The sequence below is a fragment of the Saccopteryx leptura genome, chromosome 8 (genome assembly GCF_036850995.1).
Source record: "Saccopteryx leptura isolate mSacLep1 chromosome 8, mSacLep1_pri_phased_curated, whole genome shotgun sequence".
In the NCBI taxonomy this organism is placed as follows: domain Eukaryota; kingdom Metazoa; phylum Chordata; class Mammalia; order Chiroptera; family Emballonuridae; genus Saccopteryx; species Saccopteryx leptura.
In genome coordinates, this window is record NC_089510.1 from 55,225,098 (window position 1) to 55,245,214 (window position 20,117).

Genomic DNA, 20,117 nt, shown 5'->3' on the forward strand with positions numbered 1-20,117 from the left:
TTTAAAAACTGACTGTGTTGCCTGACCTGTGGTGTTGCAGTGGATAAACCGTCGACCTGGAATGCTGAGGTCCCCGGTTCAAAACCCCGAGCTTGTCCGGTCAAGGCACATAAGAGAAGCAGCTGTGAGCTGATGCTTCTCACACCTCCCTCCACTTCTCTTTCTCCTCTCTCTAAAATCAGTAAGTAACATATTAAAAAAACCCACAAAACTTACTGTTAAGTAATGACAAGATGCAGATTAGTTTCCATTTTTATTAAAGTTTTTTTTAAGGAATATATTACACTTAAAGTTCAATACCATAAAGATTAGTTTTTAAATCTTCTATTTTACTTTTTAAAAATGTAAACATAAAAGAAAATAATTCACCACTCCTTCTCCAACTCTGACTGAACGTGTTAAAAGACAAAGGCCAGGCCTTCAGGTACATTTTTTCTTCAGAATGAATGGCACAGACCTTACTGAAATGTTCGTCCTCCCGGGCGGCAAGGGCATGGCACGAAAGACTGAAGTCCGCTATAAAACGCATCTGGGGGGCTGTGACTGAAGCCCACCTCCTCCTGCCAGGACTGCTCAAGTGCCCTCAGTGACATTCAGCGTCCAAGGACAGGGACAGTGCTAAGGCGTCACACACAAGACACTATGATGAACATGACGTGCAAGCTGGCACAGTCTAAGGAGAAGCGGGTCAGAGCCAGCACTGACCCAGAGATTCTGGATCAGGATTGGCCACAGAATATCAGAGCTGGGACGATTCTGAGAAAGCATCCAGTCATTTAACGGGTGATTCCAACTAGTGAGTGTTCTAACACTGAAGAGCATAATCACATACTGAACCTTAGAGAATACTCTGCATATTTATGTATCTTCCTAAAACTACTTAAACGTCATTGATTTATATTTCATCTTTAAATATTGATAAACTCTAAGCCAACATATTTGGCTGAAACTAATTTTAAGCCCAACTTATAACATTTATAGACTATTTGATCTTAACAAATATAAGTATCCTTAAGAAGTAAAGAGAAAAAATAAGTAAGGGTTTTCACCTTTTGGGTGTTTTTCGGGAGAACATAAGCAGGGTTTGTACAAAGACTTCCTACCTGCTCGCTAGTTCCATTAAAGCTGTCAGCTCCTCTACTGACATGGCTTTTGCTTCCTTCCCGTAAATTCTGTCCTTGAAAACCTGAGACAAATTCACTTGATACAACTGGGACCTTAATACTATCAAAATGAACCCAAGTCTGAACTGCAAGCTGAGGTAGTCAGTTTTACAAGCACTTGACACTGTCTGAGTCAGAGACTCCAGTCCGCTATCCGCGAAGCCGCTCCTGCCCCTGTCCTTCCCGCCCCCCGCCCCCCCCCCTACTCCCACCGTGGCTGCAGTCTGCTCAGTCTCTCTCAGCGGACTGGTTTTGCCAACATGAGGGGTATAACGTGTCACAGAACACTGACACTTATTCTAATTCAAATTCTTCAATTCAAAGCTGAATTCTAGCCCAAAATTCTGCATGAAAATCTCAGATTTTAAAAGTCTCTGTTTTTAGAATATCAAAATCTAAGTGATTAATATGTGCCTCTTAAAAATTATAGGTTCAGAAGGCCTTCTAAGTCTTCACTGAGTAAACTGTACAGAATCAGTAATAAGCAACCCCTTTCAGGACTTGAAGAGGAAGGAAGACACAGCACATTAGTTACCCTCAAAAACTCAAGATCTGTTAACATCACCCTTTATCAAGTTTCATATTTGTGCAGAGAAAACACTGGGCTACCAGATTCCAAACTTAATAAATATATATAGAAAAAATGTCATCTATAATATTTTCTCCAGAAAGTCATTAGTGCAAATATAATTATATCAATAAAAAATAAAGCAAAAATATATTTCAAGTATAAAAAGCACCATGCTCAGAAACAATACTACCTAAATGGTATTACTGGACCACTGTCAAAATATAACCAAACCTATCATTGTAAATTTCAAATATATTCTTAATCCATAGTATTTTTGGTGAAATTCTTTATACAACTTTGCAGGATGATTCATAATCACAATAGGTATATGTAAGTTTAGAGTTTTATACTTTTCTTTAAAAATATACTCTCTGCTGTCTGGGCCCTCGCCCCGTGTGAGGAATACTGACGATGGCAGGAAAGTGAGCACTGGCCCGACACCTTCAACCTCAGCTTCTCGTTAGCTGAAAGTGGATAGACCAGACCTCCAACTTTTCACAACAAATACCTAATACCTTCAACTCAGAACTGCATATTTAAATATATATTTAAAAGTTATGCATTAAAAAAGGCAACTTTCCTTTATGCTGGGGTTACTTTTGGCCCAGTGCCAGTCAGCTGGGATTACTCCTTAGTAATCATGCTGTGTGCTCACTGAGCACAATTTCTTACAAGGAGCGCTCACTACCTGGATGCTCAATTAAAGGGCTAACCAAGGAATGAATAAATTCATTCATGCTTTTCTAAGAGCTGTGTTTATAATGCCACAGGACTTGATTAGTTTTGGAGGAAAAACTGGGCATCATCCATCATTAAAGAACTTCATTAGTAAAGTGCAGCTGATAAGCTGCAGAGCAGAACCCCTTCCGTGGACCAGAGTCCATGTGGTGAAGGAAGTGTCCAAGCAGAAAATAAAGGACGGCACCTCCTTTCAAAGCAAGGGCTGTCTTCTAGCTCCCGAGGGTTGGGCCCAGGTTGTGTGGCAAAGTGGACCCTGTTGGGTCGGTCATACACCAAACTATGTTTTGTATCAGTAAACAATTCAGACCACCTTGTTTTAACTTCCTCTTACATACAAAATGACTTGCAGATAGGAGTTCTTCTGAAACTATTCCTAAGCCTACATGAAGACAACTGCCTTCCTCTCTATACCAGAATTTTTTTTATCTTCATTGTTCAAAAAGGAATAGTTTCATTTTTGTTGGTTCATAGTTGTCATAACTATTATCTGAAAAACAACCACGTATGCTTTCTTCTGTTTGCATGTCCTCAATGCTTTTACAGGGCACATTGCTTTTCTTCCTCTACTTCTACAGTTTTCACGTCATTATTAAGCTAGAGAATACAACAGGAAACTGAGCTGTGAGGATCCAGGAGTAACATGAACGCCGGAAGAGAGCTTCCAACATCAAATGATGTAGCAGTAAACTATCACACAGCTCGTCTGCAAAAAGGCAAACATGATTAAATAACAAGATTTAGCAAAACATAATTTTAAAAAACTTCAGAACAATGAAAACAATTATTTAAGTGTACCATATACATCTAGTAAATTCAAAATAGGTTTAACAGTGATACAGAAACCTCATTCCATTATTTTGTGTAAGTCAAAGGATAATTCATACTTCTGGGGACAAGATCCACAACTTCTAATCCTGCAATAATTATCTGTCCTTTAAATTACTGCAGAATTGATGAACTTTCCCATCATGTTAGGTTAATGAGAATGCTGAGGTATGTCATCTGACCATTTCACCAATATCTCATTTTCAAAGGAAAACTTCAGGAAGGTTATGTATCCTGAAAAGTAAAGAGACTCGATGACTTGGAATTCCTTCTTCATCTCCAAGCTGAGCTGCGGAGCTGCGGATGAGCAGTGGCTGCTGGAAGCTCCGCTCCAGGGTCTGGCCGTGGCCAACACTCCCAAGCCCAAGCCAGGAACTGCGCTCTGTCATCTGCACAGGCTGCCTCGCCCAGATTCTGTGCTTTGTTCAGAAGAACAGGACCCAAAGAAGCGCCTTGAGAATCTACTTTTCCATTTCTAGGGCCGTGCACACAGAAGAAACCCAGCCAGCAGAGGAAACAGATTGCCTAGCAGGAGCCAGAGGGTGGCCGCCAGGCTAGAGGACCGGGAACAAATATCTAGGGTTGAAAACAAAAAACTGACAGACATTTTTGGAATACATTGTATCAACTAAATATTGACGGATGAGTATAGGTGATTATTAAAAAATAAACAAGGACCATCTTGGAGAGCAGAATCGAGAATGATTTCCTGCCTCACCAGTGGTGGCACAGTGGATAGAGCATCGACATGGGACACTGAGGTCTCAGGTTCAAAACCCCGAGGTTGCCGGCTTGAGCACAGGCTTATCAGCTTGAGTGCAGGGTTGCTGGCTTGAGTGTGAGATCATTGACATGATGATCTCATGGTCTCTGGCTTGAGCCCACAGTCAGTGGCTTGAGCAAGAGGTCACTGGCTCGGCTAGAGCTCCCCCTGGTCAAGGCATGTATGAGAAGCAATCAATGAACAACTAAAGTGACACAACTATGAGCAGATGCTTCTCATTTCTTCCTTTCCCTTCCTGTCTGTCTCAACACCCTCCACCAAAAAAACCCCCACCAAAAACCGACTTCCTAAAACTCAGGTATGTAGTCATTTTGTTGCATTTTTGGTAAAACAAAAACAAAATATTTATGCAGGAAGAAAAGAAGATGTATCTACCATATCAAGGTAAAAAAAATGGCATCAAAGAAGTGTCTTCAGCTAGTATTCCAGCAAAGTTAAAGATACTACACAGGAGAGTAAATTCCTATCTTGGCTATTCTGACATGGGAAGGAGTATGAAATAAAATTTGCTTAGATCAGCTAAACTATTCTCTTTGATTATTTTTAACACAGGGAACGCTATTAACAATCATACCAAGACAAAAGGTAGATGGACTGTCCCAGGCAAATCAGGGCATATGGTCCCCAATATCTAAATAACTACCATCTATCCACACGCAGGCTTGATCTGGAAATAGTAGAAGATTCTACGGGCTTTGGGCACTAGAAGTATATTTTAATTTAGCCATGAGCTATTCTCATGGCTAAAACTATTTCCCAAAACAACTCTCAGAATGAGAAACATTTTTTTTTTATTAAGTGGGAGGCAGGAAGGCAGAAAGACAGACTCTCACATGCGCCCCAACCAAAATCCACTTGGCAAGCCCACTGTAGGGGAATACTCTGCCCATCTGGGGCAGATGTTCAAATCAACCAAGCTATACTTAGCACCTGGGGCTGATGCTCAAACCAATTGAGCCACTGGCTGTGGGAGGGGAAGAGGGAGAGAAGAAGAGAGGAAGAGGGAGAAAGAGGGGAAGAGGAGGGAGAAAGAGGGGAAGGGAAGGGAGGGAGACAGAAGCAGATGGTCACTTCTCATGTGTGCCCTGACCGAGAATCAAACCCTGGCCAACCAGCCAGGGCCAAAACAAACTATTTACCTAAAAAAAATAATATAGGTAAAGTCTCCATAGTCCCTGGCATACAGTTCAGTAAGGGCCTAGTGTGTGTTCTACTCCCACATTAACAAAAATGGGAAGTCAGGCTATTTTAGAATTTCAACAATGATACTCAATGTTTAAAAAGCAATGCCTAGGCCTGACCTGTGGTGGCGCAGTGGATAAAGTGTCGACCTGGAACACTGAGGTCACAGGTGCAAAACCCTGCACTTGTCTGGTCAAGGCACATATGGGAGTTGACACTTCCTGCTCCTCCCCCTTTCTCCCTTTCTCTCTCTCTCTCTCTCTCTCTCTCTCTCTCTCGTCTCTAAAATGAATTTTTTTTTTTAAAAAAAGCAATGCCTAAAAACATCTACCCATGTAATATTTTATACATTTTCAAAATTGTGGTATTTATAGACTACAATGCTTTTTTGAATATGTTTCTTCACAGAACTGGTTAACAGGGGGAAAAAAATCGCATCACAGCGCCCGCCCGGAGAGGGACTGACAGAGGGCACAGAAAGCTGGAAGTGGAGCCTAGGGTGCAGGCTGGCGGGGGTGGGGTTGGGGTGACTGGCGATCTCTACTCCCTGATCCTTTCCACAGACTGACTTGTGTTGGTCACGCTCCCTGGGCAGGAACTAACCATGTCACAGCCCCTGCCTTGGTCTGGTTCCTCCACATTCCTCCACATCCTGTCACTACACTCCTGAGATTTTATCCCTGCCCCAGCTGGAGTAACTCTCTCTTGACCTCAGCTTTAACTGCTGATGGCTTACTCCTTGCCCATCTCTTGGACAGTGAGAGATACCGTTTCTTCCAGTTAACTCAGATTAGGCTTGAGAATGGGGACTCCATCAGAACAATCTATTTGTGGACTAGCAGCCCTCTAATTCTAGCCAAAGCAATTTAACAATAACAATAAAATTAAGTTATCCTACCAACTTAATGTGGAAGTAAAAGTTAACTAAGGGTATTTAACACTATGTATACAATATAAGATATCAAAGGGACCTAAGATCTTTGATCATTTCAAACAATTCATTGTTATTACTATTATAAATGCAGGAAACTCAGCTGACTCACTGGACTACTGTGCAAGAAAGAGTTAACATAGCAGGGCTGAGATCGCTGTCCAAGGGCAAGACAGTCCGTCAGAGCTGTCAGTGCTCCATGACAGGGATGCGGGCTGGACGGATTGGAAACACCGAGAAGAAACTGGCTGGGTAAGGCGTAAATCACAACAGTGACTGTCAGGAGGCAGTGAAAAGAGGCCTGAGGACCCACAGGAATAAGGATTCGGATGGAGAAATAAAGGAACACAAGGATCGTCATGCAATGTGTTTTTGGCTACCGCAGGTTGGAACAGTAGTCTCATTAAGGAATTTTGTGGTAAAAGAGAGGTTTAACATGGACAGGGTGTATTTTGACTTAGGAAATTTGGCCGTATGTGGCACAAAGCATTCTCTCTGGCACTGAATTTATGGAAGAAATAACACTTATCTAGGTTTCACATTGTTACAACCTGAAAATATTTTTACAGTACAGGACAGGCTGGCTACACAGCACCACAGAAAGCTTTCACTAAAATAGCAGTGGCACTTAGGACTTGGTAAGGTAGCTTGGTGGCCCTGTGTCCTTATGCAGGAGTTTAGGGTCTCAACAAAGAATTTAGAGCAGCCTGACCAGGCTGTGGCGCAGTGGATAGAGCGTCGGACTGGGACACAGAGGACCCAGGTTCGAAACCCTGAGGTCGCCAGCTTGAGCGCAGGCTCATCTGGTTTGAGCAAAGCCCACCAGCTTGGACCCATCTGGCTTGAGCAAAGGATCACTCACTCTACAAAGGATCACTCACTGTGCAAAGGATCACTCACTCTGCTGTAGCCCCCTGGTCAATGCATATATGAGAAAGCAATCAATGAACAACTAAGGTGCTGCAACAAAGAATTGATGCTTCTCATTTCTCTCCCTTCCTGTCTATCTGTCCCTATCTGTCCCTCTTTCTCTCTCTCTCATCTCTATCACACACACACACACACACACACACACAACACACACAAATAGAAAGGAGAAAAAAAACAAGAAACAAAGAATTTAGAGCGCCCTGGCTGGTTGGCCCAGTGGTAGAGCGGTGGCCTAGCGTGCGGAGGACCCGGGTACGATTCCCGGCCAGGGCACACAGGAGAAGCACCCATTTGCTTCTCCACCCCTCCGCCCCGCTTTCCTCTCTGTCTCTCTCTTCCCCTCCCGCAGCCAAGGCTCCATTGGAGCAAAGATGGCCCAGGCGCTGGGGATGGCTCTGTGGCCTCTGCCTCAGGCGCTAGAGTGGCTCTGGTTGCAACATGGCGACGCCCAGGAGGGGCAGAGCGTCGCCCCTGGTGGGCGTGCCGGGTGGATCCCGGTCGGGCGCATGCGGGAGTCTGTCTGACTGTCTCTCCCCGTTTCCAAGCTTCAGAAAAATGAAAAAAAAAAAAAAAGAATTTAGAGCAATGAGCTCTGAAGACCATCAAGCTAGATGTGGGAGGCTGTGGCCCCCTCTGGATCTGCAGCGCTGGGGCCCAGGCTCCTCGGCTGGCACAGGTCAGTGGCTGCCTGGGATGTCTGAGCACTCAAACCTGATGTGCTATGAGCGCCAGGGACTCTATTACAAGAGTGAGTCTGATACAGATAGCTGAATAAGCCGGTTAACACTAGGTTAACACAGGTGTGATGCAAAGTACTAAAACTGATTTCCTTAGATGGCTATTAAACTATTTCTAAAGGCAATTTCAAAAGAGGAGTTCCAAAAGTGTATTTCAACAATGGAGTCTTTTTTTTTTTTTTCTGAAGCTGGAAACGGGGAGAGGCAGTCAGACAGACTCCCGCATGCGCCCGACCGGGATCCACCCGGCACGCCCACCAGAGGCAATGCTCTGCCCACCAGGGGGCGATGCTCTGCCCCTCCGGGGGGTCACTCTGCTGCGACCAGAGCCACTCTAGCGCCTGGGGCAGAGGCCAAGGAGCCATCCCCAGCGCCCGGGCCATCTTTGCTCCAATGGAGCCTTGGCTGTGGGAGGGGAAGAGAGAGACAGAGAGGAAGGGGGGGGTAGAGAAGCAAATGGGCGCTTCTCCTATGTGCCCTGGCCGGGAATCGAACCCGGGTCCCCCGCACGCCAGGCTGACGCTCTACCGCTGAGCCAGCCGGCCAGGGCCAATAATGGAGTCTTTTGAAATAACAAATTCAGTGGTGGAAGGAGACTTTCCCTAAGACGGAAATTAGAAGAGAAGATGCTCAGCCTGTTTTAGAGCTTCCTTGAAGGAAAATTTCAACATCTTATATGAAATGTCTCTCCCCAGCCATCGACACTACTCACCCAGGGGTAGAGCTCGGGTCAGGTTGATAGCTGGAGGGTCTGTTTCTGGCGGACAGACTTCACAGAAGTCCCAACACGATGGGCAGAGCAGGTATCCGTCATGAATCCAGCCATTCATCTGAATACTAATGAAGAGGTCCTGCCCGGCCCGACTACACAAATATGAAGTATTCTGGACCCAGACCTTTAGACCTTGTGGAGAACAAGAAACCTTCGAATAGGAAAAGAAATCAGCTCAGTAAGTATATTGGCCTTCTTCATGTGCAGGTAAAAGGTTGAATACTAAAAATACTGGCTATAAAGCACAATTTGGGATATAAAAAAAAATTTTTTTTTGACAGACCAGAGAGAGGGACAGATTGGGACAGACAGGAAGGGAGAGAGATGAGAAGCATAAATTCTTTGTTGCAGCATCTTAGCTGTTCCTTGATTGCGTTCTCCTATGTGCCTTGACCAGAGGGCTACAGCAGAGCGAGTGACCCCTTGCTCAAGCCAATGACCTTTGGACTCAAGCCAGCGACCATGGGGTCATGTCTATAATCACACACTTAAGCCAGCGAGCGACCCCGCACTCAAGCTGGTGAGCCCATGCTCAAGCCGGTGACCTTAGAGTTTCGAACCTGGGTACTCTGCATCCCAGTCCAACACTCTATCCACTGCGCCACTGCCTGGTCAGGCTAAAACGTTTTAAATTATTGTTTCTTCTTCAAAGTTGTTTTTCAAAAGACTTCATATTAATTTAAGTTATGGTACTTTGCTTTAAATATTTCTAACTTCTCTCCTGGAACTATCTTCAAAACAAATGCATGCTTTTGAAAATGTTTGATGGCAGCAAATTTTTACTTTCCAAGTAGATGTAATTTTTGGAAATATCCAAAAGTTGCGCCGAACTGAGTCTGGTAAATGTAGCTAACTACACTGGTTAACACTAGGTTAACATAGGTGTGACACAAAGTACTAAAACTGATTTCCTTAGAAGGCAATTTCAAAAGAGGAGTTCTAAAATTGTATTCCAATAATGGAGTCATTTTAGAAACAATTCTATAATCAATTAAGTTTAAATATAATACTCAATTGGAAATTTAAGTTATAATAAGCTTTCCAGAAAACAACAAAGAGTAACCTCTACCATAGCCTGGGAGGGGCTTTCAATGACCACATCTAATAAGCATCCTCATAGCGATAGTGCAATGTAATCAACTTCTAAATGAGGACTGGGAATCGTGTTTAGTCTGAAAGGGATACTAAAGAAGTTCACAAGACAATGCCTGCCCTCTGGCAGCTTTAACGGAGAAGACAAGGGTGGGATATAATTTTTTTTCCCCTAAAGATGTGCACAGGATCTGGATCACAGTGAGGGAGAGATGTTGTGATCTAATGGGTTGTGTCAGAGTCCAAGTCGCTGAGGAGGGCAACCACCTAGGGGTGGGAGAGGTGAAAGAGATGTGGACAGACCAAGTAAGTAAACAGACTGAGGACAAGGGGAGCCAGGTTTCTCACTCTTAGAGAAAAGAGCTGCAGATGCAGAAAGGGTGTTAGACCGGAACCAGATCGCTGCAAACTCGTGGTTCTGTATTTATGTATCTATGAGGACATATATATAAATACATACAATTCCCTAACACATATATTTCCTAGCTCTGCTTACAAAGAGGGCCTAAAGAGCAGCTACAGCTAGTGCTCGACTTACGACCACGATTGGTTCCGACAGACCGGTTGTAACACAATTTGGTCGTAAGTTGAGTAGGCTATATGTACAGTACTGTGAAATGATGTTATAAAAATCTTTAAGTCATATTTTATCATAATTTTCTTTCATTATTGTTATATATCATAATTTTCTTTGTTCATTTTATGCCATTTGTATCATCTCTACACCATTTTGTTTCTTATTTTTACATTTGTCAGGTTTAAGTAAAACACTGCATTACCAGTACAACTGGTTCAATATTTGCAAAGACAATTTCCTCTTAGTAGACATCTTGGGAGGGGTTTGACGAAAAATATCCAAGACACAAAACACAAATTGCTGTACCGAGTCTGGGATAACAGTTGAAATGGTACACGTGGAGATGGTAGTGCTGCCAGAAGCTGGTCCGCACTGTCGTATGCCCAGCTGGGCAACGCCTGCGCTGCCAAATGCAGAGCAGTTGTGGCTAGAGATTGTGGTCATAAAGTTGAATGGTCGTAAGTTGCATAGGTTGTAAGTCGATCAATAATTGTATATTACAATAATAAAGAGTACCTCTAGCACCACATCTTCGGTTCTAAATATCACACTCCATCCACTGAAATAAACTAGAGATCCTTGGAGAAATGGTTGATTCCAGGTGGGGGCAATGATAGGCTTAGACTATTTTGGGCCAGAAAGCAAGCAAATATTAACAGAAATATGGGGACAGGCGAAAGAACACAGGAACCAACCTAAAGGGGCTCCCTCTGGCCAATGTTGGAGAAACTTGAATATCAAAATAAATAATGAACAGCCTGACCAGGGGGTGGCACAGTAGATAAGAGTGTTGGACTGGGATGCGGAGGACCCAGGTTCAAAATCCCAAGGTCACTGGTTTGAGTGTGGGCTCATCTGGCTTGAGCATGAGCTCACCAGCTTGAGCAAGGGTTGGCTGGCTGGAGCATGGGATCATAGACATGACCCCATGGTCACTGGCTTGAGCCTGAAGGTCACTGGCTTGAAGCCCAAGGTGGCTGACTTGAGCAAGGGGTCACTCAGTCTGCTGTAGCCCCCCAGTCAAGGCACATATGACAAAGCAATCAATGAACAACTAAGGTGCTGCAACAAAGAACTGATGATTCTTAGCTCTTTCCCTGTCTGTCCCTGTCTGTCTCTCTCTCTGACTCTCTCTGTCTCTGTTGAAAGAAAGAGAAAGGAAGGAAGGAAGAAAAGAAGGGAGGGAGGGAGGCAGGCTGAACATAATGGCAATACCCACTGAATAAAATGGAATCAATCTATGCATCAAAACTGATATAAATACATAAATTAATAAACTGAAAGTATCACAAGAAATAAGTTATTGACATAGGTAAAACCTTTGTATTACCTAATACAAAGGTAACTAATTAAAACAGAAAAAGAATACTTGTCAGTGGAGAAGCCAGTATACTAAGAAGTCAGCATCACCAGTAAAGGGACAAACCAAGAGTGTACCACCAGAACAGGAGCATCACTTCTGTGATACTGCCTCCCAAAAGACATTCCCCGAGTTCCACAGAACATCAGACAAACATCAGACATCTTTTCTTCTAGAAAAGTATTGCCTTATAATCTTAAAAAATGGCAAGGTTATGAAAGTCAAGAAAAGGCTGAGGAATGGTTCTAGATTGAACAATCTGTGATATTAGTCCAGATCCTACTGCTACAAGAACATTATTGGGACAACTGGCAAAACTTTGATGGGGATGAAGAAATAGATGTATCAATATTAATTTCCTGATTTTTTGGGTAGTATTGTGGTTATGTAGGAAAATATCCTTGTTTATAAGAAATACACATTAAAATATTTGGGACTGATGAAACAGCATGTCAGCAATTTATACTTAAATGACTAAAATAAATAATTTCTGTACCATTCTTGCAACTTCAGTCAAAATAAGGAAAAGAAACAACAACAACAAAACAGAACAAAACAGTTAATCCATATGTGATTTGTTTGGAAATCATACACACTTCTCCATATAAACGGTGTTTAGCATTAAATTAGCAAAACTAACTGACAATACTAGGTACAGGGAAGCCAAGTAGTACATTCAATCTTTATGACTGACATTTCAAATCTGCATAATCCTCTTATGATAGTGGTAGTACTGATAAAACATTAAAATAGCCTGAAAGGTCATCGTCCTATTATACAATAGTTGTCACTGTTCTGGTTTTATTCCTTTATCCTAATATCCTCACTTATAGGAATTTCAAAGAATAAATTTTTAAAAAGGTAAAATATGTAAGTTTTTACATATATAATATATATGTAAAGTAATATATAATACTTATAAAAACATCTTCACAGCCTGACGAGGCAGTGACACAGTGGATAGAATGTCAGAATGGAATGTGGAGGACCCAGGTTCGAAACCCTGAGGTTGCCAGCTTGAGCACAGCTCACAAGCTTAAGCACAGGGTTGTGGGTTTGAGCATGGGATCATAGACATAACCCCATGCTCGCTGGCTTGAACCCAAAGGTCGCTGGCTTGAACCCAAAGGTCGCTGGTTTGAGCTAGGGGTCACTCGCTCTGCTGTAGCCCCCTGCTCCGGTCAAGGCACATATGAGTAAGCATTTGATGAACAACTAAAATGCTGCAATGAAGAATTGATGCTTCTTATCTCTCTCCTTTCCTGTTTGTCTATCCCTATCTCTGACTCTCTCCTTGTCGCTGTCAAAAAAAAAAGAAGAAGAATTTTCACATAGTGAAAATTCAATATATAATAAGGAAGTGACTTCCCAAATTGTGATGCAATGTTCTACAGCCATCAAGAATAGTATTATTACTGGACTTGGAAAGAATGTTTTGCTCTGCACCAAAAATACTAAGTGAAGAAAGTAAAACAAAATTATGTGTTATAGTTACAATAGGTCAAAACTATGTATTTAGTCAAGAAATAAATTGTTAATAGAATTTATCAGAAAATGGTTGTTTGATTACAGTTGCTATATTATAGTTGGCAAGTATTTATTTTTAATTATCTTTTATAAGATTTCAAAAATAATTTAATATGAATAGTATCTCAATTAAAGCTGTTACTCCAAAAAAGTTAATAATTTTTAAGTAACTTTAAAAATAATATAATATTTAAGGCCTTGGCTCGTGGCTCAGTGGATAGAGCATCTCTCTGGTGTATGAGTGTCCTGAGTTCAATTTCTGGTCAGAGCACACAGGAGAAGTGACTATCTGCTCCTCACCCCTTCTCTCTCCCCCTTCTCTCCTTCTTCCCCACCCACAGCCAGGCGCTTGACTAGTTCAGGCATGGCCCAAGGCACTGAGGACAGCTCAGTTGGATCACTCAGGTGCTAAAAGTAGCTCAGGTGCTAAAAGTAGCTCAGTACTCGAGTATTGGCCCCAGATAGGTTTGCCAGGTGTATCCCAGTGGCGGCACATGTAGCCATCTGCCTCACTATCTCCCCTCCTCTCACCTAAAAAAAAAAAAAATTTTAAAGCCTGATCAGGCAATGGCACAGTGGATACACTGTTGACCTAGGATGTTGAGGACTCAGGTTCGAAAATCCAAGGTGGCTGGCTTGAGCACAGTCTCATTGGCTTGAGCATAAGCTCACCAGCTTGAGTGTGGGATCATAGACATGACCCATGGTCACTAGCTTGAGCCCAAAGGTCACTGGCTCTTCAGGAGCCCCCAGGTCAAGGCATGTATGAGAAGCAATCAATGAAACTCAAGTGCTGCAATTAAGAGTTGATGCTTCTCATCTCTTTCCCTTCTGGTCTGTCTCCACCTGTCTCTTTCTTGCTAAGTAATAACAATAATAATAACAATAATAATATTTAAAGGAAGTTGGGGAGAGGTAAAAAAGGGTAGAATAATAGAAGGAGATTTGACTTGGGGTGGTGAATGTGGTACAGTGTACAGATAATGTATTATGGAATGGTGCACCTGAAACCTAGGTTTGTTTATTTATTTATTTATTTATTTATTTATTTATTTATTTCCACCCCCATTTTTCCGAAGCTGGAAACGGGGAGGCAGTCAGACAGACTCCCGCATGCGCCCGACCGGGATCCAACCAGCATGCCCACCAGAGGGCGATGCTCTGTCCCTCTGGGGCGTCACTCTGTTGCGACCAGAGCCATTCTAGTGCCTGAGGCAGAGGCCACAGAGCCATCCTCAGCGCCCGGGCCATCTTTGCTCCAATGGAGCTTCAGCTGCGGGAGGAGAAGAGAGAGACAGAGAGGAAGGAGAGGGGGAGGGCTGGAGAAGCAGATGGGTGCTTCTCCTGTGTGCCCTGGTCAGGAATCGAACCTGGAACTCCTGCACGCCAGGCCGACTCTCTACCGCTGAGCCAAACGGCCAGGGCCTAGGTATATTTATTGACTGATGTCACTCCAATAAATAAAATTAAAATATTATTTAAAGTTTCAGCTACAGAAGTCCACTTAGCTCTTGCAGCTAAAATGGTACATCAAATTGTTATTTTTCACTTCTCTGAAGCAAATTCTGCTCCGTGACATCCATTAGTAGGATAAAGAATATTCATTAATTGGCCCTGGCTGGTTGACTCAGCAGTAGAGCATCGCCCGGCATGTGGCAATCCCAGGGTTGATTTCCAGTCAGGGCACACAGGAGAAGCACCCATATGTTCTTTCCCCTTCCCCCTCTCCTTCCTCTCTATCTCTCTCTTCTCCTCCCACAGCCAAGGCTCCATTAGAGCAGAGTTGGCCCGGGCGCTGAGAATTGCTCCATGTTCTCTGCCTCAGGCGCTAGAATGGCTCAGGTCACAAAAGAGCAACGGCCCAGATGGGCAGAGCATCGCCCCCAGTGGGCATGCTGGGTGGATCCCAGTTGGGCATATGCAGGAGTCTGTCTCTCTGCCTCCCTGCTTCTCACTTCAGAAAAATACAAAAAAAAAAAAAAAAAAAAGAATATTCATTAAGTTGAATGCTCCTAAGATACAGAATGCCTGAGTCTCAATAAATTCTTAATAAGGTGTTGCACTCTTTTGATATCAGATATGCAAATAAGATAATTAAGAAAATAGTAATGTGTCCTCTTTAGAGTTCTTTTTTTTTTTTGTATTTTTCTGAAGCTGGAAACGGGGAGAGACAGTCAGACAGACTCCCGCATGCGCCCGACCGGGATCCACCCGCACGCCCACCAGGGGCGACGCTCTGCCCACCAGGGGGCGATGCTCTGCCCCTCCGGGGCATCGCTCTGCCGCGACCAGAGCCACTCTAGCGCCTGGGGCAGAGGCCAAGGAGCCATCCCCAGCGCCCGGGCCATCTTTCCTCCAATGGAGCCTTGGCTGCGGGAGGGGAAGAGAGAGACAGAGAGGAAGGAGGGGAGGGGGGTGGAGAAGCAGATGGGCGCTTCTCCTATGTGCCCTGGCTGGGAATCGAACCCGGGTCCCCCGCACGCCAGGCCGACGCTCTACTGCTGAGCCAACCAGCCAGGGCCTAGAGTTCTCTTTTAAAGGAAAAACATCTATTCTTTTTTTCCCTCTTATTCAATGAGAGGAGGGGAAACAGAGATAGATTCCCGCATGCACCCCGACCAGGACCGACCAGGATCCACTTGGCAAGCCCACTAGAGGATAATGCTCTGCTCATCTGGGGCATTGCTCCATTGCTCAGCAACCAAGCTCTTCTTGATGCCTGAGGCAGAGGCCATGGAGCCATCATCAGGCCAAGGCCAACTTCTCTAATGGAGCCATGGTTGCAGGAGGGGAAGAGAGAGAGAGTGAAGCGAGAGGGGGAGTGGTGGAAAAGCAAATGGGTGATTCTCCCGTGTGCCCTGGTCCAGGAATTGAACCTGGGACATTCACACACTGGGTCAACACTCTATCATTGAGCCAATTGGCAAGAGCTGTTCTTTTTTCTTTTTAAAGATTTTATTTATTGATTTTATGGGGGGCATGGGGGCAAGCAGGAAGTATCAACACATAGCTGCTTCAGTGTAGTTGTTCACTGATTACTTGTTGTATGTACCTTGAAAGGGGAAGCTCAGGGTTTCAAACTAGTGACCTCAGCATTCCAGGTCAATGCTTTATCCACTGTAGCACCACAGGCCAGGCAAAAAAATCTCTTCTTAATCAGTAGTTGAGTTATTAATTCTTAAAGCTATGCTTTCCTCAGATCTTAGAAAATAACTTTGTAAATTTTTTCCATGCAAATATCTAATCAAGAACAAAATTACGTATTTTCCATTATTTCCTTAAGACATATGCCAAGAAGTAAAATTATAAAATTTGCTGTTATATAGCAACTATATATATATTTTTAAACAAATAAAGGCAATTTCTCTAAAAAAAAGACATTTTCACAAAACACAAGCATCAAAATATTTACATAAACATATAAAAGTATTAATCAGCAAATTAAGTATAAAAGATAAAATGTGTTTTAAAACATAAAAACCAAGTAAAAGGAAAAAATGACATAATACTTGGTATAGTGATTGACCATCATTTAGTTTACCTGATAACATCCACTCCCCCAGTCTGGGTAACTCAGCTTCCTTTCACACTTTTCCATGACAAACGCTGATTTCTGAATTAGACAAACTGAATGAGGTCCATACTTTTCAGCACCATAGTTTTTAAAAAGGTCTGAAGCAAACCAGAAAAGTTTTCTTAAAAACTGACCTTTGGCACAAAGAACAAGAAAATGAAGTATTCCATTCTTATAATTAAAGGTTGTTTTAAAAAGAAACATAAGTAATGGAAAATTTCAATTACAATATCAAGAGAAAGGGGGCTAAAAATCAAACTGGGTTCTCAGTACAGAAACTAGTGAGAGAAAACTATGATACCAGAAACAAGTGATAAAACTGGGCCTACAGGATTTAAGTTAGATATATAGAGGAAATGGCACTAACAATCACTTCACTGGTGGCCTAACAGCCAGCTCCCAAATGACCCAGAATAGGATGAAGACAACCATCTATATAATAAAAGCTTTTGGGGGGTGCTGCAACTTTAGCAAAAACGCTTTTGCATTTTCAACTCATGCCATCCCCTGGAAGTTCATCAATACCTGTTGACCTACTCTTAGACTAGGAACAAACCTGCAGAGTGGACTCAGTGACCTCTAAACAGCTAACAGACAAAGGATGAAGCTCTTAAACCCCCAGCGATAATTCGTTCTCTTTAAAATTAATTCAGGTTTCATCTTTTGAAAGCAGAGAACCCAATTATACCATTTTGCTTTTTTTTTTTTTTTTTTTACAGGGACAGACAGGAACAGAGAGAGATGAGAAGTATCAATCATCAGTTTTTTGTTATAGCACCTTAATTGTTCATCAATTGCTTTCTCATATGTGCCTTGACCACGGGCCTTCAGCAGACTGAATAACCCCTTGCTCAAGCCAGCGACCTTGGGTCCAAGCTGGTGAGCTTTTGCTCATACCTGATGAGCCTGCACTCAAGCTGGCGACCTCGGGGTCTTGAACCTGGGTCCTCCGCATCCCAGTCTGATGCTCTATCCACTGTGCTACTGCCTGGTCAGGCATCATTTTGAAATATTATAAAGCATTTTATGTCAGGTTTTTAAAAATCTTAATTATATAAGCTAAGAGAGAATATATAAAACAGAACTCTTATTTCCTTTATTTTATGAATATTTCAAAGTCCTCAAAAAACAGTGATCGATGTAAAAAAAAAAGGAGGGTCAGCAAACTATAACCTGCAGGCCAAATCCTAAGGCTTACCAGCTTGGGGTTTTTTTAATGTTTTATTTATTGATTTTAGTTAGACAGGAAAAGAGAGGGAAAGAGAGACAGGAACATTGATCTGTTACTGTATGTGCCCAGACTGGGGATTGAACTGGCAACCTCTGTGATTCGGGGCAACACTGTAACCAACAGGGCTACCTGTTTTTAAAAAGCTTTATTGGCATACATTCACACGCATTTACATACTGTTTTGGCTGCTTTCACACTATTCCAGCAGTGCTAAGTACTTGCAACAGGGACAAGACCCACAAGGCCTAAATATTTACTATTTTGCTCTTTACAATAAACATTTGCTAACTCCTGCTGTGAAATAAAAATGTGAATCTATATTTTTAGCAAACCCATAATAGATCTGTGTATTTCTTTTGCTTTAACACTGAACTGCTGAGTAGTTGTATCATAAACCTTTTTTTAAAATTAATTTATCTTATTTTTTTAAGTGAGAGGAGGGGAGATAGACTCCCGCATGCATCCTGACTGGGACCCACCCAGCAATCCCAGTCTGGGGCAGATGCTCTGCCCATCTGGGGCCATGCTTGCAACTGAGCTATTTTTAGCACCTGAGGCAGAGGCTCCACATTGTCATCCTCAGTGCCCAGGGCTGATGCATTCTAATCAATGGAGCAACGGCTGCGAGAGAAGAAAAGAAAGACATAGAGAAGGGGAAGGGGAGGGGAGGGGGAGCATAGAAGCAGATGGTCACTTCTCCTGTGTGCCTTTACTGGGAACTGAACAGGGGGCTTCCACATGCTGGGTTGACTCTCTACTACTGAGCCAACTGGCCAGGGCTTGTTATCATAAATCTTTAGACTTTTATTAAGTAGCTGTGTGATAGAAAAGTAACTATACAAATCCAGTTGAACTGGCCAGGTTTAAGAATAAAACATAGGCCTGACCTATGCAGTGGTGCAGTGGATAGAAAGCTGGACTGGGACACACAGGATGGGTTCAAAACCCCAAGGTCACTGGCTTGAGTGCGGACTAACCAGCTTGAATGCAGGGTCACTGGCTTAAGCGTGGGATCATAGACATGGTCGCTGGCTTGAACCAAAAGGTTGCTGGCTTGAAGCCCAAGGTTGTTGGCTTGAGCCCAAGGTCACTGGCTTGAGCAAGGGGTCACTCACTCTGCTGTAGCTCACCTGTCAAGGCACATATGAGAAAGCAATCAATGAACAACTAAGGTGCCACAATGAAGAATTGATGCTTCTTATCTCTCTTTTTGTCTCTATCTGTCCCTCTCTCTGTCTCTGTCTCTGTCTCTGTCTCCATCTCTCTCTCACTCACACACACACACACACACACACACACACACACACACACACACACACTAAAACATAGGCCCTGGTTGGTTGGCTCAGTGGTAGAGCATCAGCCTGGCGTGTGGATGTCCTGGGTTCGATTCCCAGTCAGGGCACACAGGAGAAACACTCATCTGCTTCTCTACCCCTCTCTCTCTCACTTCTCTCTCTCTCTCTCTCTCTCTTCCTCTCCTGCAGCCATGGCTCCATTAGAATGAGTTGGCCCCGGGTACTGAGGATGGCTTCATGACTCCCCCTCAGGTACTAAGAAGAGCTCGGTTGCTGAAAAATGGAGCAACACCCCAGATGGGCAGAGTATTGCCCCCTACTGAGCTTGTTGGGTGGATCCCTGGTCAGAGTGCATGCAGGAGTCTGACTCTGCCTCTCCTCCTCTCACTGAATAAGTAAGTAAATAAATAAATAGAATAAAACATAAAAATTTAAAATTTAAATTACTTCATCTATAATAAAGTATGGATTAAGAAGGGGTAAAAAAAGGACCAGGTTAAATATATATTTTGGGCTCTGGCCGGTTGGCTCAGGGCTAGAGTGTCGGCCTGGCATGTGGATGTCACAGGTTCGATTCCCAGTCAGGACACACAGGAGGAGAGGCGACCATCTGCTTCTCCACCCTTCCCTTTCCTCCTTCTCTCTCTCTCACTTACCCTCCCACAGCTAGTGGCTCAACTGGTTTGAGCACATCTGCCCGGGTGCTGAGGATAGCTCCATGCAGTCTCTGCCTCAGGTGCTAAAAAAATAGCTTGGTTGCAAGCATGGACCAGATGGGCACTGCATCGGCCCCAGAGGGTGTTGCTGGGTAATTCTCGGTCA

At 43.3% G+C, this 20,117-nt stretch overlaps 1 protein-coding gene across 2 annotated transcripts in view; it reads right to left on the reverse strand.

The window, feature by feature from the left end:
• Positions 1-278: 278 nt before the first annotated feature.
• Positions 279-20,117, reverse strand: part of LMLN (leishmanolysin like peptidase) — a 98,691-nt gene continuing 78,852 nt past the window's right edge. The window contains exons 15-17 of one of the 2 annotated variants that reach the window (XM_066346977.1): positions 16,734-16,864; positions 8,577-8,787; positions 279-3,876 (exon numbers count right to left, since the gene is read on the reverse strand). In XM_066346977.1, coding sequence (XP_066203074.1) covers positions 3,776-3,876; positions 8,577-8,787; positions 16,734-16,864 — 443 coding nt within the window. In that variant the 3' untranslated portion in view covers positions 279-3,775. Of the gene's footprint in view, positions 3,877-8,576; positions 8,788-16,733; positions 16,865-20,117 lie in introns of those variants that run through there. The other variant, XM_066346976.1, reaches the window with a different exon arrangement.